At 41.0% G+C, this 26,078-nt stretch overlaps 1 protein-coding gene across 1 annotated transcript; it reads right to left on the bottom strand.

Moving 5' to 3' along the window:
* Positions 1–2,931: 2,931 nt before the first annotated feature.
* On the bottom strand, positions 2,932–15,016 carry APOH (apolipoprotein H). Its single transcript, XM_077780376.1, has 8 exons — positions 14,927–15,016; positions 14,345–14,521; positions 12,323–12,419; positions 11,129–11,205; positions 8,873–9,061; positions 6,240–6,419; positions 4,422–4,619; positions 2,932–3,093 (listed from the first exon to the last, which is right to left on the bottom strand). The coding sequence occupies exons 1-8, from the start codon at positions 14,988–14,990 to the stop codon at positions 3,038–3,040; spliced, it is 1,038 nt and encodes a 345-aa protein (XP_077636502.1). The 5' UTR covers positions 14,991–15,016; the 3' UTR covers positions 2,932–3,037.
* Positions 15,017–26,078: the final 11,062 nt, after the last annotated feature.

Here is a 26,078-nt window from a genome sequence, read left to right as displayed (position 1 = left end):
TGGGACCCTCTAATCCAAATTGCCTCTCCAGATTGGCAAAATAGCAGATTTTTCTTTCTATGAAAGTACCGTTAAAGTAGAGGACTTGGTACTATGGCCTAAGCTTCAAAGTCTGCTCTGATTAATTTTTCAGAGAACCAAGCTTATCTAGCAGCCTGAAATGGCTCCCAATGAGCAAAATGGTACAAAATGCCATCCTCAACAAACCTACTGGATTCTACGAGCTTCTTTGTGGAGCAGGCTCCCCTTCCTAAGGGGTAGGAGGTAGGGAAGTTTAAAATTGGAGTGCTAGGCTCAGGAACTTTGGGCATTGTGAACACCTGCTGTTACCAAACAACAGACATGAAGCTACAGTAATCAAGAGAATGTGGCAAAATAATAGCCAAATAAATCAAGGAAACAGACTAGAGGGGCCAGAAATAGACCACTGTAAATACAGTCCACTGCTCTTTGATAAAGAAGCAAAGGCAATTCAGTGGAGCGAAGACAGTCATTTTCTATAAATGGTATTAGAATAACTAAACATCCACATGCAAGAAAATTAATCTAGACACAGACCTTATATCCATCACAGACTGAACTTAAAATAGCTCAGAGACCTAAATATAAAATGAAAACCTATAAAACTCCGAGAAGATAACACAGAAGCAAATCTGTATGATCTTGGGTATGGTAATGCCTTTTTTAGGTTCAATGTCAAAGACACAATCCATGAAAAAGTCATTGATAAGCTGGACTTGATTAAAGTCTGCTCTGCATGGGGTGCCTGGGTGGCTTAGTCAGTTAAGTGTCCAACTTTTGATTTTGGCTCAGGTCATGATCTCATGGTTCATAGGTTCAAGCCCCGCTTTGGGCTCCATGCTGGCAGGGCAGAGCCTGCATGGGATTCTCTCTCTCTCCCTCTGAGCCACCCAGGCACCCCTGGATGGTTTGTTTTTATGTTATGTCCTTTCAACACTCAGATGTCTCAAAGCTTCTTGAAAGCAGGTATTGCTTCAATGAAATAATACTGAAAAGTTTATACCAATCAGTAGATGGCTGTTGCCCAAAAGTTCTGAGTGTCAATCGTAAGGCCACCAGCTCTTCCCATAAGACCTCTTGTCCTGTGTTCCCACGATGTAACAACTGAAGAGGAGTGCCTGATATATGATACATCAGGGGGCTTCAAGTTCTGACTCCCCACCCCAGCCCCTAGACCAGGACCCTACCCATTCTAATTGGCCCCATATGCTACTGGTTATACCCTTGAAATGGGTCATAGGAAATAAGTACTTAAGTAAATAATCCACCATTGGATATGTTCCTTCATTGGGTGTAAGTTGGACTATAGGACTTCAAAAATTCTGGATTATGTCTTTGTTGATCCAAGTAGGTAATGACCTTGTGAGAGAATAAGAAAACTTAATTTTGAGTTTTTATTAAGAGACCTCAGAGACTGAGCAAAAGGTCTTGGAGCTCAAGTCTATATTAGAAAGCTCCCCAGTAACCACCTACCAGATGCCAAAGAAAATTGTTATTGACCTTAACTGCTCCCTAGCTCTGTTAAGTGAGCTGAGGGAAAACGAGCAATTTAAAATTTTTTCTATGTATTTTTAAATTTTGAAATAATAAAATTAATTTGGAAAGTATTTGCAACCAAAGGGAGGATAATAAAAAATATCAATTATTTTCCTTTTTTGGAGTAAAACTTGTGATCATGTCTGGAGCAGGAGGAGGTGCTCTAAAATTTTTACTGCTGTCTTTCCATTGCTAGACCTGTGAGGCGGGATGAGGGCAAGGCCCATTTTAAAGTTAATATGTAGCAAGTTAAAGAAGACAGTGGATCTAAAACTCTGTGCTAAGAGAGGAAGTCCAGAGTGGATGGCTCTTTTGTTCCGCAAAATCCTAAAATAGGGCATTTGGGTTTATAAAGGGGAGATATGACAGTCTCAAATCCAACCCCTAATACCCAGAGAGAGAGGGAAGGAGACATAATACAGAAGGAAAGGATTGAGGAAGAAAAAGCAAAATTGTTTTTTAAGGCTAAGTAATGGGAATGTGGAGATTTTGAATGACCACCAGGGAGGGAAGGAAAGGAGGAAGAACAGAGAAACCTCTTGGAGACAAAATCTGGCCCCTACCACAGGGAAGCCGGTCAAATCCTGATGAAGGAGCATCAGTTATGAAATAGCTATGGGGAGAGAGATCTCAAGAGTAGTGATGGGTAATATTGGTGGAGCTGGCAAAGAGAAACAACTTTTTCCAGGACTTTTATAAACTGGGAATAAAATGATGGGGCAGTAGCTAGAAGATGTCAGGCAACTGGAAGGGCTTTTGTAATGGGTAGTATTAGTGTATGTTTATATACTGATAGAAATGGTCCCATAGAATGGAAAAAAATATAAAATGTAAGATCTTTCATGGCAGGGGCAAAGTCCATAAGTGGGAGAGGGAGAGGGAACTTCACTGGGATCCAGTGAATAAGGTTTGCCCTTGAGTTCCCTTAGATGGGAATTCAAGAGTTTATCCATGGCAACAAGATGGAGGGCAAAGAGCCTGGTACAGATTCTGGCTAAGTAGACAGATTTGGTCATGGGAAGATTTTTTTAAAAGGGCTTCTATTTTCTTGGTGAAATAGAACCAAGATTATCAGGTAAGAGAGGGGAAAGAAGGTGGTTTGAGGAGGGTTGAGAAGAGAAGTAGCCATATTGGTGAGGAGGGGAATGAACAAACTAAAAAAAAACAGTAAGGCTGCCAGGCAGAGCTGAGGGCTCATGTGATGGTTCACTGGACCATTCTATCAAAAATACTGCAGTCGCTTTAGGTGAAAGCATTTGAGAGTACGATGAGGGAGAGGAGAACCGAGTTACCTGGATAATTGTGTACGCTTTTCCATTTCTCAGCCATTTCTTAACCACCTAACATAAGTAAAAGCAAGCCACCACACTGCAGTGACAGAGGCAATCAATTCAGTCACTTTATTTTCCTACTTCTGTTATGTTCCTAGGACAAACACCGATGTTAAGTGTAGCATTTCATTTTGACTCTGTAAACCAGTTTAGCATGGCTTCACATCTGATGCATCAGTTTTCCAGAAAGCCAGAGAGCTGTGTTCTGTTTGGGGATAAAAAGATAAAGATTCTAAGAGAAACAATCATTTCTTAAATCTGTTAAGTAGCTAAACCGAATCAAATACATTGTACAAACATGTGGGGAAAAAATTAATTATATGAATAAAACCCTTTAGTGTAAGGTTTAAGTGATAGGCGAAAACATCACAGAAATGATAAGGCACCATTTCCAAGAGAGAAAATAAAAGGTTCTGTATAACTCTGACAGTCAAGATTAAAAGAAAAAGAAAAAAAACATTGTATCAGCCTTTTATTTATTCTCCCATGCACTAACAGTACTGCATCTGTCTGAAGACTGTAAGAGACAATAGCCTGAAGAAATACATCAACAAAGCTCTGTTTGATTGTTGTTGTTTTTTAAAATTATTCTCTTGTAATATTTTGTGTACTGATTTGTACTAGGCTTAATGTCCTTTGTCAGTTTCAGTATTTCACATCTCACCAGGGCTCTGCTATATTTTAAAAAACAGCAATTTATCCAGTGCATTCCTAACTATTTATGATTATAACTATCACTGTTAGAGTGCTTACTCCATGGCTTGGATATTTCTGATAATCAAACCTATGAAGTGGGTATGGCTTACTAGTTATCATTCCCTTCTCCGTCTCTAGCTGGTCACTTCTCAAAACCCTCTCTTCTCTAACCTCCCTGCCCAGTATAGGGCTGTCAACATTCTTGGAGCACTTCTAAATTTAGAGCCAATAATAGCTTCGGTCTCTGGCTCATTCTTCTTCCTTTACAGTGACAGACATATTTAAACCCTAACCCTGAAGATTGTAAAGGTTGGCAGTTCTAAACACTGCTCATTACATATTTCTTTCTCTCACACAAAGATAATCTCATCTTCCTTAAAATATTTTGCTCTAACGGATACTTTTCAAACTCTGGAAATTGCTGAAGAAAGGGAAAAAGTATTAGAAGATCTAGACACCAATTAGTTACTTTGTAACTGGGGTGAGTTCTCTGTATTTGGGGGACAAGAAGGGGTAAATATTATTATTCATTATTATTATTGTTATGATTCTAGCTTAATCTGGAATTATACAAGATGGCATAATTCATCTCAACATCCATTGAATAAAACTGCAACCCTGAATTGTAAGGAAAAGAATTGGCAAGGAAAATGTTAACACAGTGGAGGAAAGGGTCAGTTTATCACTTCATCTCGCTCTTTCCTCCTGCCCCTACTTTCCTTTTAGAAATCCAGTGGCCAAACTGACATGGCTCCTTGTAATCATTACGTAAAACAAGTACTTATTATGGTGAAGATCAAGTGGAATCCCAGCTGAAAGTACCAGTGTTAGACTTACCCTTGAAGCATTTGGGGATCTCAATGGTGCCATCTATGCACTGAGCATCTTCTGTGTAGCTACATTTCTTTTCTTTATTTTTGCAGAAGAAAGAAACCTTTACACCATGTGGCATTCCATCCTTAAATTTTTCTTGAAGCTTTACTCTCTCTCCTTCGTATAGTACAGTGGCTTTTTTAACAGATAATTTACAAGAGGCTGAAAGAGATCATACTCATCATCAAGACTTAGGAGTTCAGTTAGTCCTTCTTTGGGACAATGTAGCATGTGAAACAACAGATGAGCACAACTGAGACAAATCGCTCAAGACCAGAAGATTCCAAGAATGTTCCTAGGGAGTATGTCAGTGTCATTGCTAGGAGCAGTTCTTTATTAACAGAACCATTAGTTGTGGCGTCCAAGATGGACTTTTCTCCCCGCTGCAGGAGCCACATAAGTAGGTCAAAGCAGAAGCATCAGATTTTAGGACTTCTACCAGATGCTGCCATTTCATATAAGCCTCCACAGCCCCACTTAGATCCATTTATTGAGTTAGGGCAGCCATCCATCAGCTACTGTGAGGGTTGACTGATAATAGCTCACAGATGCTCCTTTCTCTGAAAAATTGCCCTCAGCCTTAAGGCTCCTGGGAGCAAATCAGCCCTCACACCAAGGGAACAGCCTTTAGCCAATGACGACTAACAAGGGGGATACAAAAATCAGGTCCCCACGCTTTTTGCTGGGATCAACTGTGGGGGTAGAATTCATGGTCCAGTAGCTCCCAAGAGTGTGAAACTGAAACTAGACGCCAGTTGAGACCACGTGTTTGTTAAAAACTTCGTCCCTGGATCGGCAGCAGCAGCAGCGCTTGGGAACTTGGTAGAAATGCAAATTCTCAGGTCCTATCCCAGATCTACTGAATCAGAAACTCTTAACAAAGCTGTCCAGGGGCTCTGGGGGACAGTGAGGTTTGAGAAGCAGTGCCCTACTCAATCCTACATGCCTTACTCTCTCCTGAGACACTCACTGAATACATCATCTACACTCGCATCCCTGCCTTGGGCTCTGCTTCAGGGAACTCCAACCCAAGACACTAATTGTACATCATTTTGCCTGCTGCGCCTAATTTCCTTCTCTGCTTAAGCTGCCCAGCTCTGCAGAAAACTGAGCAGAAATATAGTGCCAGGTTGTGACACAGGATCAATAATAGACACCTAACTCAAAAAGAACTAGTGTTTCCAGGAAAAGATACCAGTGAGCGATATGTCCTTCGGTTGAGAAGTCCACCAGAGGCAGCCGGGTTTGAGGTGACTAAGCAGGGACACATCAAGATGAGTGAGACCACAAGGCTGCTGAGATATGGAAAGAGCAGCAGTAGGGCCTGATTTTTTGTTCCAGTCCTCAGGAGGACCAGTTGTATTTCATGTCCTCGCCTTCAATGTCCATGTGATTGTCTGTTGCTCATATGTGATAAACCTCCACTTGCTTGAAATAGCTTTTAATGTGTGGTTGGTTTTTGCAACAACGAGAAGAATCTGCACTTGAACAAAGCAGAAGAGGATGCGCATGGGAAAACAAGTATAGGAAACCCATACAGTCTTCCACCGTGTTATCAATGCCCCCAAAGGATCTGTTTATCTGCTCCAGTTTCATCTCAAACAAGGGTGCTAAGCATGAAGCTCCCCCATGTATATGTGAGTCCTAAAGTCCTTCACATATCAATAACCATGAAGCAAGCCTGAGCAACAAGTAGAAAATGATTGGAACAAGAAAATGGCAAGTGAGGGCAGTCCACTGGATAAACCCAAGTTGTGTTAAGACCATACCCGTATTTCATACCTTTACAACTTGGTTGTGCTGACCAGTTTCCAAATTTGTTACATTCTACTTCTTGTGGGCCATCCAAGACGTACGAGTCATGGCAGCCATATGTGGCTTTATCCTTGTAATAAAGTGTTTCTTTTGCAGGATGGTTCACAAACCCATTGTCTGGTCTTGATGGGAATGGGCATTTTACTTCTAAAAAGTGTATTCAGTAAAATATGTTAGTATAAATAGTAGAGCTGTCAGTTATGAAATAGTTACATTCCAGGCTCCAATACCCCCATTGAGTCACTGGGTGCCCCTGCAGATGGAATACAGTTTCTACACATTTAATTCTGTCCCTCTTATCTTATGCTCACAGGCCCCTAGATATTCAAAAAGAAACAACAATACTTTGAAAGCAAATCAATGAGCTACCAAGTTCTTTGGGATCTTATACAATCACAAGGTATTATTTATTCCATATTTCATCTCCATGCACTCTAAGAGGGTGGGTTTGAATAAAGAAAAAAAAAAGAGGCTCTCTTTTAATCAACAAACCACGAAATTAAAACACAAAGACTCCCTCCAAGCATACTAGCACACCATTATTGGGTTTCAAATGTTAAATCTAATTCTTATGAAAGTCTTCAGTCTATACAAGAAACCAGCATGAAATATGAAGGAGAAACATGGTGCCACTTCCTGGACCTGAGTCTGAGTCTATAATAATACTAAAAAAGCAAAAAAGCAAAAGAAACAAAAAATACAAAAAAAGACATCCCAAGGAAGAAAACCAAAGCTCTTCTCTATAGAAGAATACAAGCTAATTAAAAATAGAAGAAAAGATTGAAATAGAAAATGCCAGTTTGCAACCATCAATGTCATAATTGGCTAAGTCGAGGATCATCAAAGGTTGCTAAAATGCCTCCTAGAGAGTAGATATTCACGCAATCTCAATGAATCAACCACTGTGTGCTTACTAATTTCAAAAAGGAAAAGATGCCTTTACCAGAGAGGATTTGGCACAGCCCACCTGACCAAGGGATCAAACTAAGCAGGACCAGTGATGCCTCCTGATGTGATGGAAGGTATTTTTTTTTTAATGTTTATTTTTGAAAGAGAGAGAGAGACAGAGCTTGAAGCGGGGAGGGGCAGAGAGAAGCAGAGACACAGAATCTGAAGCAGGCTTTAGGCTCTGAGCTGTCAGCACAGAGCCCAACATGGGGCTCGAACCCATGAACCATGAGATCATGACCTGAGCTGAAGTCGGACGCTTAACTGACTGAGCCATCCAGGCGCCCCTGATGGAATGTATTCTTAACAAAATCATTTAACTTGAAGCTAATTATGAATAAAGAATCAACGAGATTCAGATTATAGAACATTCTACAACAATTGCTTCTCGGCCTTTCGGCTAAAATCAAGTGTAGAACATTCTACAACATAACTAGCCTGTACTCTTCAAAAATGTCTAGGAAACACAATTAAAAAGGCAAGCAATCATTCTTAACTGAAGGGGGCTAAACCACATGCGTGGTTCTTGATGAGATCCCATGTAAAACGAAACACATGGATAAAGGACACTTCCAGATCAGTTGGGGAAATTTGCAAAAGAAATAAATGTTGTTGTTTATATAATTATAATAGCCTGAGTTATTATTGTTAATAATTGAAAACATGTTAAACGTCTTGCTGACAGTGACAATGTTCTTGTTCTTAGGACACTCATGCTGAAGTATTTATGGGTAAGTGTCATGATGTGTCACTTTATTTTCAAATGGTTCAGGAAGAAAAAGCATCTGTCTACAGAAAAACAGAAGGAGAAAGAGAAAGTCACAACATGCTGACAGTTGATATATCTAAGTGAAAGGTTGAAGAAGAAAATAAAAAGAACCTAGTGCTTAGGATTAGGGAGAATGAAACGAGATGACACATGTACAACATGAGAACAGTATCTGGCCCAGAGTTTACGTCCCACAAAAGGTGTTAGGTATTAGTAGTAGTATTTCCCTCATGATAAAAAGCACCTATGTTTTGAATCATTCAAGAAATGTCTGCAATGTCTACCATAGGGGAAAGTAGCAGTCCTCAGTATAACTCCTGGTGTGCATGATAAACTCTATAATTTGTCTTCTCGGTCGGCAGTTGACAAATTCAAGGACAGCAATTCAAAGGGTAAGAATTTTCATATTTTTTAAATCAAATAGTCTTGTGGTTCTTAAATTTAGGTACACCATAAAAGCTTGTAGCAATCTGACTACAGCCCAGTTTTTCACCTTCATCTCCCAGGACTCCCGAGTAGAATGCTGGCTTCTCTTGACCAACCTCACCATGATATTCAGCTTTCATGCACACACTCTGTTGTCTCACACCTCCCTGACTCCACATCCTGTGCCCTGTGTGGGGTGCCTTGCCTTCATTCTCCCCTTCTCTGGGAAGCTCTCCCACATGGCTCCAGACAGTTCATTGCATCATATATAATTCTCCTGATGTCAGAAGTCAGGTTTCATTCATCTGGTATCCCTAACACTCATGCACATGGTGGATGCCAATAAACGTTTCTTGGGCAAGGCCATTGGAAATACTCAATCATCATGAAATTTTCTACACTTTCAAAAATGGGATTCTACACCATCATGCTAATTTTGTCTTGTCATCACACCTACCTCTGCATTCTGGTAATGTAGTCCAATTCCCGTGTGCTGTGCAGGTAACGGTATCATTTCCAAACATGGCATAGTGTGGCAAGCACTCAAAGACGGCCTTGTTTCCCGAGATGGAGTTGTTTCCAATCGATGGCTTATAAACACTAAGTGTTGCAAACTTAGGTATGGCTGGTGGAGGGCAGATTACAGCTGGAAAAAGAAGGAACAATCACTTTAATGAAAACAGTTGAGTCTTTTAAAGATACTCTTTCCAGAACAGAAAAAAAAAAAAAACCCAAAAAACTCTCAAAGATTAATATGAGAAAATGCAAACTTTGATCAAATGCTAGGGTAAAAATAGTCAATTGTAGAAGTCAAAAGAGAAAATATGATCTGAAAATCAGATGTCTGAACCAGTCAAAAAACTAAAAAATGAAGTAAATCCAAGTGTTGTCAATATTGTCTGTTACAATAACACAATGCATAGGTTTCCATAAGGCTATGATCCAAATGCTGCCTTGGAAGATGTTTCTGGAAGTCAGAATCGGTAGAGGGCAGTCCTGCATTCACTGCTGATGATTGCACTCAATACAAAGTCAGTTGTGGCATCTATGTCTCACTGCTAGCTCATGTTTGTTTGTTCTTTCTGAATATCTCCTACCTTTGCCCTTGTATGTATGGAGCTTACTTAAGTAGTTTTACGTGGAGACACAATACAGGCTGTCATCCTGACTTATTGTGGGGTTTCAATAAGTCTGGGGAAAGTTATACTCACATAAGGAATTTGGCACAGACCAGGATGTGATTTAACTTGAATTATCTAGTTCCCTGCTGCTCAAAGAGTGATCCATGAACCAGCAGCATAGGCTTTGCCTAGAAACTTCTTAGAACTCCAGAAGCTCAGACCTGACCCCAGATCCATGAATCAGAATCTGCATTTTAACAAGATGTCCAGGTGATTCAAGCATACACTGAAGTGTGAGAAGTGCTCATTTACATTAGGCTGAAGCTAAAGTAGACTTCCTGATTGCAACCAAGAAGAAAAAGTGACTTTACATAATCAATATAAATCTGCTTACAAGGGGGACTATAAGAATCATGGTGATTCTGGGGCACCTGTGTGGCTCAGTCAGTTAAGCATCTGATATCGGTTCAGGTCATGGTCTCACAGTTCATGAGTTTGAGTCCCACATCAGGCTCTGTGCTGACAGCCTGGAGCCAGCTTTGGATACTGTGTCTCCCTTTCTCTCTACTCCTTCCCCCGCTCACATTCTCTCTCTCAAAAATAAATAAAAACATTTTAAATAAGTTTTTTAAAAAAGAACTGTGGTGATTCTTACCACTGAGTAAAAAGCTCTACTTAATTTATCCTTAAAAAAAAAACTTTTTTTGGTAGTTCAGCTTTTCTTAAACGATCATTTATTTGAAATCGCTTTACTCTTTCACTGGCTTTTGTTAGGACGGACCTCTCTGGAATGTTAAAGAGCCATAACCATTATTGTAATGCGTGGGCCTCCTGGTCAAATATTGGACTCCTATGAATCACGAGTTAGGGAACATCAGAACATCCCTCCTCATGTAAGCCATGCCCAGAGCTGACCCTGACTGCACCACTGAGTGTCCCCTGAATAAAACGAGTAGTGTTTTTTGGAGGGATCCCACTCCATTCCTATGATCCAAGACCCTTTGATGGAGTCTAAGCTCCCTGCTAAGGTTACTTCCCTCTCTCCCTGATCACTAGACACACTTGCTAAGTGTATATTTAGCCGTGTAGCCTCAGTGCTGAGAACAGGATATGGCACATAGCAGCTCCCCACCACACGGTTATGGAATACATAAAGGGGTGAATGAATAAATGAATGGATGAGGTTCCAGAGTGGGAGGAAGATGTTTGATCTCACTGTTTCCAGTTCTTCTAGTCCAATCGTGGCAGTCCCTGATGGACTGATGCCACACGAATCCATGCCCTTGCCAAGCCATCATGAAAGGGACAGAATGAGTAAACTCAGGTATCACTGGTTCTACCAGGTGGGGGATACAAATGTGTTCACGACTAGAATGTTCCCCTTTTGTCAATCCAAAGGGGTTGTTACGTCTTCCAGGATAAGAGGATTATCAGGATGAACACTCCCCATGAGGGTGAGTGGCCATCCAGTGGAGCCAGGATGAGGGATTTCCAGGGATTGGAACACACAGTGTTAAAACCAGCCAAGTCCCAAGGCAAACCAGCTAATCACTCTCTCCANAGGGGGGGGGGGGGGGGGGGCACAGACTCACGAGCACAGACAGGAAGCTCAACACTCCATTTTCCCTCCTCAGTGCATTTAGCAGAACTAGGTCCACTCAGATAAAACCTGCAAAAGAAACATGTAACCCATCAAGCAGTAAAATAATCCGTCGATGGCATCTCAAATGTCTTCTCCACTGAGCACTGCTTCAGATTAATGCTACTGATGGTTTCCCTTCAGCACTCACACTGGAGGCTCATCCAATCTCCCACCTCAGGGCTGCAGGGGACCCACTGAGGAACGAGGGTGCTTCATAGCTGTACTTGTAAAAGCCAAATCCCTAAATCCCTCTTTTCCAATCAGCAGGCCAAGTTAAGTGCTTCTTACGTGGAGCAAAGGACCATTTCTTCATCAGGATCACAAAAGTGAATCAGACTGAGTTATGGCTACTATTCACCTGAAACTATTCACTCTACTGACGCAAACGGGTGAAAACAACGCAGTACATTTCCACTGAAAATACAGCGTTGTCTCCTCAAAACCAATTGTTTCAAGGTCTTTTTTCATCAGACCCACAGTTAATTGGTGTTTCAGATGAAAGGAGTCCATTTCTCTTTCCCACATACTATTTCATAATTTCCAATCCCAGACAAGAACCCTCACTAAAATTTTGCCCTACTGTACAAACAACATGCTATTAACAATGTCATTAGTGGTGTCTTGGCTCATAAGGCAAATGAGCTATGTGACCGACAGTATGTGTTTTCTTGCTGAGGATCCTGTACTGTATCATGTGACGATTGGCAGAACTATGTTCTACATCATCATGCTCTCAACCTTCTCCAAAGAACCTTCTAGAGACTCTCAAGTCAGTCAATCAAATCAGGTTCATAAGTAAAGCCCAAGTCCAAATCCTAATGTATTTTATTTAACCTTCATGCCAAGATTTGTCCTAGAGATTATAAAGAATTATCCACTTTTAATCATTCCAGTGTACCTTCTCGGATAAGTAATTAATCAGGAGAAGGGAAGTTTGATACAGTAGTGACTTCATATTCTTACTAGTTGATATAGTCTCCACCCCTTACCCCATCCCAATACTGCTGTAGTATAGATTAAAAGCAGGACTAAAATCAATTTGTATTCAGTAACTCCAGCCTGATGGTTAAAAATAAAATATGTCTTGATGTTTAGCTGAAGGGCATAGAATATTCTTCTACATCTGTTAGCTAGAAGTCCTTACCCGGTGTTACAAGAAAAACTGATGGTGTTGGGATATTCAAAAGTTGTGTAGCGTACAGCTCCATTTTCTAAGATTCCAGCGAAAGGACACACTCTGGCTATAATTTAAAGATAGAAAAGTAAATTTTAATTTATAGAATTTTTCATTAAAATAAAAACATGTAGGGGCACCTGGGTGGCTCAGTCGGTTAAGCATACGACTTTGGCTCAGGTCATGATCTCACAGTTTGTGGGTTGGATCCCGGCCTTGGGCTCTGTGCTGACAGCTACCTCAGAGCCTGGAGCCTGTCTTCTGATTCTGTGTCTCCCTCTCCCTCTCTCTCTGACCCTCCCCTGCTTACACTGTCTCTATCTCTCTCAGAGATAAATTTTTTAAAAAACATTTTAAAAAGTGTAAACTCATTTCTGTTCTTTGATCCAATAACTCTGCTGGTAACTATTCTAAGAAAATTACTCAAAATCAGTCCAATGATAAATGCACAAGGGAGCTCATCACACTGTTACCTCAACTAACAAAAAGTGGACGTTCTAAATGTTTACCATCAGGTGATGGACTTGATTAATCATGGTAAATTAGCCAACAAAATATGAATTACAAAGACCATGGAGAGAGACGTGGTCAATGTTCATGCTTTGCTGATGAAAATAGAAAAATACAAATGGTACCTACTCTCTGCAGTGATGCAAAAATATACACGTGGAATGCAACTTGGAAAAAAATGAAATCATTCCTATTCCAGGGTAATGGCTGATTTAAAGAAAACATTTCCCTTATAATGTTATGTCTGTTTTTCATTAAAAATCATGTGTAGTCCTTTTTCAATCGAAAAGATAGTAAAATTGGGGCACCTGGTTGGCTCAGTCAGTTAAGCGTTCGACTCTGGATTTTGGCTCAGGTCATGATGTCATGGTTTATGAGATCGAGCCCCACATCAGGCTCGTGCTAACAGCATGGAGACTGCTTGGGATTCTCTCTCTCCTTCTCTCTGTCCCTTTCTGCTTATGCTCTCTCTCTCTCAAAATAAACAGCCATTTTAAAAATGTTTTTAAAATTTAAAAAGTATGCTAAAATCACTTGTATGAAATGTACGAATTTTTACAAAGATCATGTTCATATGACCAAATAACCAGAGCTCAGACAGGTCCATATAGTTATTTTTACTACTTAATTTCTATATAAAATTGCCAGAAATTCTATTGGGTTGATTGCTCAATATTTGACTGTAAAAAGTAATGCTGGCATAAATCACAGAGCCATGTTCTGAGAAATAAAGAAACGCAATCATCTTCCATAAGGCAACAGTAATAAGTTTATACTTAAATTTTCATATTATGTTTACATAAAAATATTACAATTTATTATAAATTATGGTTATATAATCATATTTGATTTATATAATTGTATTTATTATAAAATATTGTAATGTTAAATCTGCTTTCATTTTGAGGCAAAGTTCAAAGATCTCATGACTCCTCATGTTTTACTTCTTCGAGTTCCTTTGACATCTATCTAAATTTCAGAGGATCTGCACTTCCTTTTCACTTTTGCAGTGTTTCCCCCTCTTTTATCATATAATGTCTCTCTTTTTTTTTTTAAGATTTTTAAAAAGTTTATTTATTTTGAGAGAGGGAGAGTGTGTGTGCAAGCAGGGGAGAGGCAGAGAGTGAAGGAAAGAGAGAATCCCAAGGAGACTCCACACCATCAGTGAACACAGGGCTTGAACCCATGACCTGAGCCAAAGTCAGATGCTCAACTGACTGAGCCACCGGGGCGCCCCAGCAGGTCTCTTTTTACATCTCTTCTAGCTCCAGGCTATGCTCACCTCCTCTTCTCTAAATAGCACCCATCGCCTTTGGTTTCTCCTCCCATGGACACCCTCCCCAGGCCCTCTTGTTTCTTCATAGCCCTCCACTCCTCAGCTCTGCTGGCCCACTGTGCCCTGAGCATGATGAGGTAGGTTATCCCCCCAAATGTCCAGAATCCCAATGAGAGGAGAGCATGTGAGAGAAGGTACTGACTTACGTTTACACATCAAGGTGTTGACTGGCCAAATTCCCGTGAGAGGGCATATAAACCGCCTTATCCCACCCCGGGACATGTAGCCCGGCTGGCAAGAATACATTATCTCCTCCCCTGGGTCATAGGATGCTTTTAATGGAACAACTATAGCAAATGGTAAATCATCTGGTTTGGGACAGGCTGAAATAGAGCAAAAAGTGGTTAGTTAAGAAATCTCTATTTGCATTTTTAAGCTCAGCTAGCACATAAATGAAAAAGCTACTTGGGCTGCCAATAACATCTATGCCAAGCTCTATACCAAATACTTCATATATGTGCTATCTCATTGAATCTCCTCAACAACCCTTTGAAGGGTACTATCGTTATCCCATTTTACAGGTCAATACATCGAGGCTTCACATGGCTGAATATCTCAAGGAGGAGCTTTAAGTGTGGTAATATTGAAGAATCAGTATCAATCCAGTCTCCCTAGCACCCATCCTAAAGAGAATTTAAAATAACATTACCGATCCCTGTCATGTACTGGGGTGGGGGGGTGGAGGGGTAGATATATTAATTATATTTGCAAAAGCAAAGAGTACTTACTCCGGCCTGCAGTTGCAACATGGCAGAGAAAACTCGAGAACAAGACAAGCACCAGGGAAATCATTGTGGATGACTCACCCGGACACTACCACAGTGGTTTTCTCTACTAAAAAGAGGGTTGCAAATGTAAAAGTGTTTAAATATTAACCTTTTTTCTGTGTACTTTTATCTCTGTAAATAGAAGGTAAAATATCACAATTTGAAAGGAACTCTGAGACCTACATTCTTTAATCATTTACTTCCATTTCTGTGGGTGTGTTGTGAAATCTTTGGCAAATGGTTTCCATCTTCGTAACATGTATTTTAATGGCACAACGCGGTCTGTTATTGCCTCCGACAGAATCCTGGTGATTCCCAGTTGTCCAACCTCTATTCCAACCTTCCCATTGTCCGTCCTTCGTTTTGTGCCCTTGGTGGGTGGAGCACCAGAAGACGGAACACCTGCTGCCCCCACAGCCTTGACATAGAAACCCAGGACCATGTCTGGTTTCGGTCTCCACACCTCTGAAATGATATTCCCGTTTCCAGATGTGTGATTCTAACGAACATCCTCAGGGAGGCATCTAGAACTATATAATGCCTAAAAAACCGAGTTCAGCATCTTTTCTCACACACAAAAAAAGATAATTTCTTCCAGATTCCTGTTTTACCTGCAGTTAGTAAGAAGAGCATCCTGGGAGCTCCAGGTACAACCTTAAAGTGATCCTTAACGCCTTAATCTCCTCACATCAAATCAACACTGTTTGTCATTCTCAATACCTCTTAACTCTATCCTGGAAGATTTATATATCTGGTTTAGGGATTGGAAAGTTGCCGTGAAGTTACAAGTCGGGAATCAGAGAAAAAAAGAAGGTGAGTAATAAGAGAAAATGGCCAATGCAGATGACGTTGCTTGGAGGGTTCAGAGATGACTAGCCATGGTTTCTTAGTTCTCTCATGCATCCTTTGCTTTAAGGGACTATAGACAAGTGGACAATGGCCAGAAAATATATAAAAATAGATCTTTGGGGCGCCTGGGTGGCTCAGTAGCTTGAGATTCTGACTTTCACTTAGGTTATGATCTCATGGTTTGTGGGTTCAACCCCACATCGGGCTCTGTGCTGACAGCTCAGAGCCTGCTTTGGATTCTTTCTCTCCCCCTCTCTCTGCCCCTCATCTGCTCTCTCGCTTTCTCTTAAAAAAAAAAATTAAAAAAAATAAAACTCTGATCCGTAATTTCTGTAACAACCAGCCAGCAAGCCAAATCACAACCTCCATAGCAATGGCCCAACTTAGGACAAACTGAAGAAAGCCAAATATGTTCTTTAATCAATCACATAGGATGCCCGCTTCTAGTCAGCCCACCCCCACTGTCCCTGTCAACACCAACAACCTCCCATCAGTCAATACTTGAAATTCGCCCTTTTTGAACACTATCAAGTTTGACCACTTCCTCGACTTTGAGTCCCTGTCAAACATAAATGATGATGGCAGACTCCCATCTGAGTAAATTGCCTTTGCTGCTTCTCATTTGGAGGGTCTTTGTTTATATCCACAGGTCTAACGTTGCTTGACACACATCAGCTGAAGAACTGTTCTTGTCAGGCAGTGATTCTTAAACTATGCTTCTAACGAACATTGTATTCCATGACAGGAGGAAAGGTATACTGCCACTAATATGAAATAACGGTAGTCCTTCCTCTTTGTTATTAAATCACAATCTTCCCGTGAGCACTTGAGCAGGCACTTGCACACACACCCTCCTTAGAAGAGGAAGGAGTCTTGTTATCTAGATCATTCACAGGCTCTATTTTGTCCTGGAGAGTTCCCTCCATGGGTGGGGAAGGCAGAAACTGAAGAAGGCAGGGCTGAGTTGTTCTACATAATAAAGACCTGAGGAAAATGGAAAAAAAGAGAGAGAGAAACCAAATGGGCTGGGCTCCACGAAAAAAAATTTGAGAAGGTGAAACTGAGAGGAAAGCATTTTTGGCAACAGATGCAAGTGGGGTGGTTGACATTGAGAGGAGCAGTGACGGAAGAGGGGTTTTTAACGATATTTGATGATGGATGCGCACCCTCACCTGAGGGGACTTTCTGGAGGGGAAGGAATGTTCTTTATTTTTTTTTTTTTAAGGTGGCTGTTACTAAGGTATATGCAATTATCAAGACTCATTTTTTATTTTTATTTTTCTTTATTAAAAAAATTTTTTTGAATGTTTATTTCTGAGAGAGAGAGACAGTGTGAACAGGGGAGGGTCAGAGAGAGAGGGAGACACAGAATCTGAAGCAGGCTCCAGGCTGTGAGCTAGCTGTCAGCACAGAGCCCTATGCGGGGCTCGAACCCATGAACCGTGAGATCATGACCTGAGCCGAAGTTGGACGCTTAACCGACTGAGCCACCCAGGCGCCCCAAGACTCATTTTTTAACGTTTATTTATTTTTGAGAGAGTGAGACAGAGTGCGAGCAGGGGAGGGGCAGAGAAAGAGGGAGACATAGAATCCGAAGCAGGCTCCAGTCTCCGAGCTGTCAGCACAGAGCCAGATGTGGGGCTGAACCCACAAACCCTCGAGATCATGCCCTGAACAGAAGTCAGATGCCCAGCCAACTGAGCCACCCAGGTGCCCCAAGACTCTTTTTTTTTTAATTTTTTTTAATGTTTTATTTATTTCTAGGAGAGAGAGAGAGACAGCGTGAGCAGGGGAGGGTCAGAGAGAGAGGGAGTCACAGACTGAAACAGGCTCCAGGCTCTGAGCTGGCAGTCAGCACAGAGCCCGACGCGGGGCTCGAACCCACGAACCGCGAGATCATGACCTAAGCGTAAGTCGGACGCTTAACCGACTAAGCCACCCAGGCGCCCCAAGACTCATTTAATTAAAACAAATGAACAAACATGGGGCGCCTGGGCGCCTCTGTCAGTTAAGCATTTGACTTTGGCTAAGTCATGATCTCACAGTTTATGAGCACGAGCCTTACTTCAGATGAGCCCAAATTCTCTCTCTCTCCCCCCCACCTCAAAAAAAAAAAAAAATGAACATGGGGCGCCTGGGTGCCTCAGTCTGTTAAGAGTCCAGCTTCAGCTCAGGTCATGATCTTACAGTTCACGAGTTCGAGTCCCGCATCAGGCTCTGTGCTGACAGCTCAGAGCCTGGAGCCTGCTTCGGATTCTGTGTCTCCCTCTCTCTCTGTCCCTCCACCGCTCATGCTCTGTCTCCCTCTGCCTCTCAAAAACAAATAAAAAATATTTTAAAAAATCAGCAAACAAATAGATAAAAAGCAGGAACAGACTCATAAATACAGAGAACAAGCTGATGGCTACCAGAGGGAAAGAAGGTGGGGGAGGAGGGGGGTGGACAAAATGGGTGAAGGGGAGTGGGAGGTACAAGCTTCCAGTCATGGAATGAATAAGACACGGGGATGAAAGAGACAGCATTAGGAACATAGTCAGTGGTGTTGTGATAGCGCTGTATAGTGACAGATGGTAGCTATAGTTGTAGTGAGCAGAGAGCAATGTATGCAGTTGTCAGGTCACTCCGCTGTACACTTGAAACTAATTGAACATTGTGTGTCAGCTATACTTTAATTTAAAAAATAATTTGTTAAATGAATTTAAAAACTCATCCAATTAAATATTTAAGATCTGTACATTTTATTATATGTTAATTATACCACAATTTAAAAAGAGCACCCACTTTCCTTCTTTCCTCCCTCCCTTCCTTCCTTCCTCCATCCCTCCCTTCCTTTGTCCTTCCTTCCCAATTCTGTCCAAAAGTCATGGGGCAGACCCAGTGGGGCCGTCACATTGACTCTTACGACAATGACAGCCCTGTGTTGTCACAGCAGTGGCTACATACAAGGGATTGAGCAAGCAGGCAACTATATTAGGGAGTCAAGATTTTTTCTGGTAAGAAGAAATAGCAACAGGGAAAGAAGGAAAGCTCAAATAAACCCTGTGGTGTTGGACTGGAAGTGGAGATATGAGTACAAATTTTGTAGAGACAGAGACAGAAATTATAGATATAAAGATGTACACCTGTGTGTATATATGTATGTATGCCTATGCATACATATAATTCCTACCTCTTTCCACCAAGATAGCCTGGGAATGACAAGATACTCAGTGGCAGTGGCCACACCTAGTGCCTAGATCTTAGTTTCTAATACAACTATCCATGAAAAGCTACCAAGGCTTTTTGGAAAATTGGCTGATTCCAGGACTGGAAAGTGTTAGACAAATCTGGAACATCATATTGTGAAGAGCTCAGATAATGGTCAGAGAATGAGAGGGACATGTTAAAAGGACCCAGAAGTCATTTGCAGGAGTTCTCAATAGTCAAAGAGGAGACAATTTGAGTGTCAAAATAAATCATGACAGTGTTAAGTTATAATCCATTGATTAAAACAGGAATCGATGGGTCCATTTTGATAGTAATAAATATATTAACAAGTATATGGGAAGATGAGAAAGTTCTTCCTTATGATAGAATGCCAATTAATTACTATAATAGGAATCCTGGAATTGGAAAATTGCAATTTGGAAATCATCATAGAAATATTTAATTCTGGCAAGAAACATCAGTGGATGTTAAAACTCGAGGGTATTAGTGGGACTAGAAATGAGATGCTCATATAGCCTTTAAGGTGTCTCCACCTAAAACATGTATTTATTACAAAGAGAGGGAAAAGAAATTTATGGTGAAGGAACTCAGCGGACTCTATCTTAATCAAATAATCAAAATTATACCATCATTAATGGGACAAATTGATATAGCGTGTCCCCCGAATAAGATGCAATGGAAAGAGCAGAGTATCTCTTCTACAATATTCCTGCCAAGCCCCTAATGACCTGGGTTGTGTCACGAGAAAATATTGCACATACTCCAGTTGAAGGACATTATGCAGAATGAGTGCCCTGTAATCTTCAAAAAGTCAAAGGCCATGAGAGGCAAGAAAGACTGAGAGAGCCGAGGGAGCTGTGTGACATGGGGGCGCCATGCTGGTGCTGCCAGAGGCCGAGAGGATGTGTGGTGAAGGTTGAACGGGGTCTCGGGGTAAAGAGTATTTGGAGATTTTTGTTCTATTCTTGGAAATTTTCTATATATTTGAGATTTGAAAATGATTAAAAATATAACTATATAAAAAAGGAATATGTGCCTTTTTCGTGGTTTCCTTGAGAGTGGTGGGTTTTGTTTTTTTTTTAAGTGTTAATTTATTTTTGAGAAGGAGAGAGAGGGAGAGAGCATGAGCAGGGAAGGGGCAGAGAGAGGAGACACAGAATCCAAAGCAGGTTGCAGGCTCTGAGCTGTCAGCACGGAGCTTGACTTGGGGCTTGACCCCATGAGCCATGAGATCATGACCTGAGCCCAAGTCAGTCACTTAACTGACTGAGCCACCCAGTCACCCCCCCCTTCTTGAAAATGGTCTTAATGACATGTTGTTCTTAAACCAAATTGTATGTGGCCTCATAAAAATCAATGTGATGGAGGGGTGCCTGAGTGGCTCAGTCGGTTATGCATCTGAGTCTCAATTTTGGCTCAGGTCATGAGTTCAGGTCCTACATCAGGCTCCACACTGGTGGTAAGGGGCCTGCTTGGGATTCTCTCTCTGTCCCTCCCATAGTTGTGTGTGCTCTCGCTCAGGATAAATAAATAAACTTAGGGAAAAAATGTAATGGATAGAATATTTTCAATTTTAAGTTTGTACATGTGTGTGTGTGTGCATGTGAGTATATATATAAAGAGAAGTAGCTATAAGTAGATATACATATTATGTATACACATTATTTTTGAACCATTGACATCCAGCCCCTATTTGCCAGTTACTAAACTTTGGAAAATGATGAAAAAATTATAGTAACAAGCCAATGAAGAAACAACTAAATCAAACTTAGTCTGACTGGTTATGAGGGGAGTCATATGTGTTTGTAGTTGGATGGGAGGGGGTCCTTTTTTTTTGGCTGGTAAAATTTTCCCTTGTTTGTACAATTAAATATAAAGACAATGGATGACAATGTGCACAATGGATAAATTACAATTACTATTAGCCCTGAGTGTCCAGCCACTTGAACATGTCTGAGAATTACAAGATGTTCCCAGAACTCTTGCAGAAACACACACGGGTCTGATGAAAAGCTTTCCTCAATGAGCCTTAAGAGGAGATGCAGTCATTCATCTTCCATTTGTGAGTCATAACTTCAGCACCATGTGGTTGGCCTGTAGTCTGATCTATCTTCTCCTCCATATAGTTCAACTCACACTAACTAACTTACAGTAATAACCTAGAAGCTGGCCGATAATTGATGTTAAATGACATTTTAAAGACACGTTGAAACTTACCATGGAAGTTTAATTTGGCAGAGCGAATGGAAAAACCATTAAGGAAAAAACCCAAGGATGGGGCAGCTGGGTGGCTCAGTCAGTTGAGCATTCAACTTCGGCTCAGGTCATGATCTCACGGTTCATGAGTTTGAGCCCGCTTGGGGCCCTATGCTGACAGCTCAGAGCCTGAAGCCTGCTGTGGATTCTGTGTCTCCCTCTCCCTTGGCACCACCCCAGCTCATTCTCTGTCTTTGTCTCTCTCTCAAAAATAAACAAACATTAAAAAATTTTAATTAATAAAAAAGAAAGGAAAGGAAAAAAACTCGAGGAATTTTGGCAAATTAAGTGGTTGTTTTGTATTGTTGGCGTTTATATTCACCACTAATTAGCCAACCCTTGGATTTAATGTTGCACTTAGTATATTGTTTTATTAACCATGAACAGGAGTACACAAACACACAGACACTTAGGTTGAAGAACACTTGAAAACATTTGTTTTGCAAGAAAGATAGGACCTTGTATTTGAAACTCTTCATGAGTTTATATATCCTTTCCTATTCTGCTTTGTAAATTACATTATAGAGACCTAGGCTCAGAGTCCAAGGTTCTGTATTCTTAAAATCACATTGCATCATATGTTCAAAAAATGTTCTTATTTACTTCACAAGCAGAGACTTTGACCAAAACATTAAACATTTAGCAACAGTTTAGATTTTACCAAAAAAAAAAAGAAAAACAAAAAAAACAACTTTCAATATTGTCTCTTTCTGGGATGGGAGTCTAGCCAACATCCACCAACAAGCTCCCAGTGGAAAGATGCCAGCACCTTTGCTCCTATGATAACAGAATCTATCAGGAACAATGCACATACTTGCAAAGGGGATAAAGGAACATGGCACAGGGCTTAATGGGCATGATTATATACTTCTAGAAATACAGTCAGCCTAGTTCAGCACAGAAACATCTTTGTGTGAATTCTGAGATTCCCTGCATGTAAATAGCTATTACCTTAGAGACTAATGTCTTTATAGACTGCAATTTCAATCCTTATCCAGAACTGCTGCTCTTAACCTTGACTGCACATTATAAAGTCCCAGATTATTTAAAAGAAAGAAAGAACAAAAGAACGAAAGAAAGAAAAGTTGAACAGAATTTCTGGGAGCAGGGTTTAGGCATTGGTAAGTTTTTTAGGTGCTCAGGCAATTATAATTACAGTGAGGGTAAAGACCCTCTGATTCAGAGTATCAATATTTACCTAAGTTAAGTTCAATGGACAGGATTCCACCACATATGTTCTCTCTCTTGCCAAAGTGAGACTACTGTCTATACTTTCTGTATTATGCAACTCCTCGATCTCTTCTGAATTAACTCGGGGTTCCATGAATTCACTAATTCTTTTACAAACACAAAGCCCTTACTAAGCTGTATTTTGTGGCTGATGATGGAATTTCAGAAAATATGTAAGTCTTGATTGTTGTCTGTAAGGTGTCCCCGGCTTACTAGGATTGAGATATAGTGCTATAAATAAAGTAATAGAAGAAAGTTAGTTATTCTTCTTTAAAGCAACTATAAAAACTTCACAGATGATATTTCATTTGGAATATGTTTTACAGAACTTAGTGATTCAAAGGGAGTGATGGGAATATGATGGTATCAAAGGGGTGAGAATACGATGGTAAGGACAGGATATTTCACGGAGTTGCTAAGGCAGGCAGGCAGAAAACAGCATGCTGTATTCCCAGTAGCTGAAAACAGTTGAACGTTGCTAGAGGAGAATATTTCAGGTGAGATGGTGGGAGATGAGGCTGGAGGGAGGGTAAGGTCTAGAGGACAGAGGACCTTTTATTCCATGAGTAGGAGCTTGAACTCATCCTCGAGGCAGTGAAAGGGAGGACCCTGGTCAGGTTTGTACTCCAGAAAAAGTATTGACAGCTGTGTAGAAGGCAAATAGGGGTAAGAGAGTGGAATGGGAGAGAAAGGGACTGGGAAAAAAAAAAGAAAAACCTTAGTACATCTTAAACTGAACTTAGCTTCTATTCTGACTTTCCAAACCAACCTTGCCTTCTGTGGTGTCTGTGACTGGGAGACATTTTTATGAAATGAGCCGTATGAAATCGGCCGTGTGTACACCCAGCCACACTGACTTGGAACATTGCTGCGCTCCTGAAGCATGCATTGGGAGAAAGGACTTTATTCCCAGATCATGGCCTGAGATGCCAGAAGAATGGACCGCGAGCAAAGGGACAATAGTCAGAACGGGAGGGAATTTTGCTGGGCAGAGTCACTAAACTGGATGTTCAGGTTTTAAACTGGGTTTGGAGAAAAGTGCCCAGATACAACTGTGATATAGTCTATGGAGGAGAATGTGAACCCAATAGAAAAGAGGAGCATAGTGTGTGGCTCTTAGGAGGATGAGTCCATCAGGAACGGAGGACATGCCCGCCACAATGGAGGGAATGTGGTGTCCTGGTTAATCACGGTACCTTTGTCTTTGTGTCCTGACTGTCTCTTTATTAGCTGTGGCATTTTGGGCAAGAACTATCCCATAGTCAAGTTTTTATCTCTAAAATGGGTATGAAAAGAAAACCTACTTCAAATGCTTATTGTCAGGATTAAGTTAGAATGCAGGCAGAGTACTTAAAAAGTGCCTGGCTTATACTGTGCACTTGAGAAAAATTTTGTTCTCAAGAACATCCTTATTAATGTCACAGGGACTCTTACACCAAAGTACCAGAAACTCCCACACCAAACCACAATAGATTTCCATAAGGATCAGTGGATTGGTGCTCATTACTAAAAAACACAAAAGAACAAAAGAAAAAAGAGAACCACATTCCGTACTACCATTTTGCTACTGCAAAATGTCAGTTATCTGTCAGTGATGGAATATGGGTATTTTACACTCTTTCTTCTTTTTTAATATGTCAGGCTTTTGTTTGTTTCGTTGTTGTTGTTGTTGTTGTTTTCCGGTTCTTAAAAATCTGATCAGTAGATAAGACAGAAAGTCTATTTCCACATTTGGGGAAAACGTAAGTTTTCCTGTATGGAAATCTACAAACACAAAAGAAGGTATGTGATCCCCACGTGTTAAATAAGCATTCCCGGGCCCTGCTTACCTGGCCTCTGTCCCCAAGGGCAGCACAAGCGTAGGACTGCCCTGCTCCAGGAACTTATCTTTGTATAGGAAATTCCACAGATGCTCTCCAGAAAGTCCGGCTCAGTCATCATGTGCCCCAGGTATTTTTTAAGGATCACCAGAAGCCCCAGCCAATTCTTCCAGAACCACCTTCTCAGCCAGCTCAGTCTCCTTGGCCCCTTTTACTCCTGGGCAGGAGGGTCTGGTGCTAGGTCCCAACTCCTTCTTTTTTCCTGCTTCACATGAAGTCCAGAGTCAGGACACGTTTGGGACAAAAAGCCGGTGACACTTTGGAACACAAAGAAGAGAACGCTAGGATCTTTCCCATAGGTGTCATGCGCTGTTTAAAAAAACATATTGTAAGAAATCAAAAGAAAAGATCTGTATGATCTCATTACTGGAGATTCTAGGAGGGAACAGATGAGGCTTAACAGATGAGGGCCTGAGAATAAAATGTTGAAAATGTGTTCACTGATGATCTGATATAGAAGAAAATGAGGAGGTAGCCAGAGAAACGAACTTGACTTTTCAAGATGTTCTCTGATGAGCCCAGATATAGAAAGAAAAGACCATGCTAACAATTTTTTTTAATTCCACCCCCCCCGCCACATAAAAAGGACAGAAGGAGGGGAATATTACATGGAATAAATTCAAATCCAGCTTAAACCAAGTCTGCAAAATGTCGGGAGCTCAGCTGACAAAAGGAAATCTAGGTTGAGATAAAGGTCACTCAAGCTACAAGCACAGTAAAGATGGGGGTCAGAACAGCAGGAGCAGTGGGTGGCGTTCTACTTCACAAACAAGGCAGGGCACACAGAGAAATATATGTTTATTCTTCTCTTTATAAAAACATGTCGTATCAGTCTAATCAATCTGGAAAACAAACACTGGAAATAAATTAAAAAATCATATAATCTTACCAAATAGAGTTATGTCCTTGTAGCATCGAAAAAACATTTTTATTAAGTAGGCTCCATACCCAAAGTGGGCCTTGAACTCATGGCCCTGAGATCAAGAGTCCTGTGCTATACCAAGGAGCCAGCCAGGTGCCCCTGCAGTATTAAAAAAAATTTTTTTTAATGTTTATTTATTTTTGAGAGAGACAGAGAGTAGATAGAGGAGGGGCTAGAGAGAGAGGCAGATGCAGAACCCAAAGCAGGCTCCAAGCTCTGAGCTGTCAGCACACAGCCAGACTCCAGGCCCAAACTCACCAACCGTGAGATCATGACCTGAGCTGAATTTGGACACTTACTGGCTGAGCCACCCAGGCACACCCCACCTCTGCAGCATTTTTACATACCAAAATCAAAATCAGAATCCTGCCGAGCATTTAACTTTTTTGTTTTATTTTCATATCATAAGCTCTTTCGCAGATCATTACTTACGTTTTCATGGCCTACTTTTTTAAAGCAACTATACAATCTTTCATCAAGTATAGTTTAATTATCTCCCGACTTTTGGACATTACACCAGTGCGACTAACATCACCGTTAAGATCCTTTCATAAAAATCTTTTTTTTTAATGTTTTATTTATTTCTGAGAGAGAGAGAGAGAGAGGTTGAGCAAGGGAGGGTCAGAGAGAGAGGGGGAGACACAGAATCTGAAGCAGGCTCCAGGCTCTGAGCTGTCAGCACAGAGCCCGATGCGAGGCTTGAACCCACAAACTGTGAGATCATGACCTGAGCCAAAGTTGGACGCCTAACTGACTGAGCCACCCAGGC

This window comes from Crocuta crocuta, unplaced genomic scaffold (assembly GCF_008692635.1).
Source record: "Crocuta crocuta isolate KB4526 unplaced genomic scaffold, BGI_CrCroc_1.0 scaffold288, whole genome shotgun sequence".
Lineage (NCBI taxonomy): Eukaryota > Metazoa > Chordata > Mammalia > Carnivora > Hyaenidae > Crocuta > Crocuta crocuta.
This window is presented reverse-complemented; position numbering and strand designations above follow the sequence as displayed.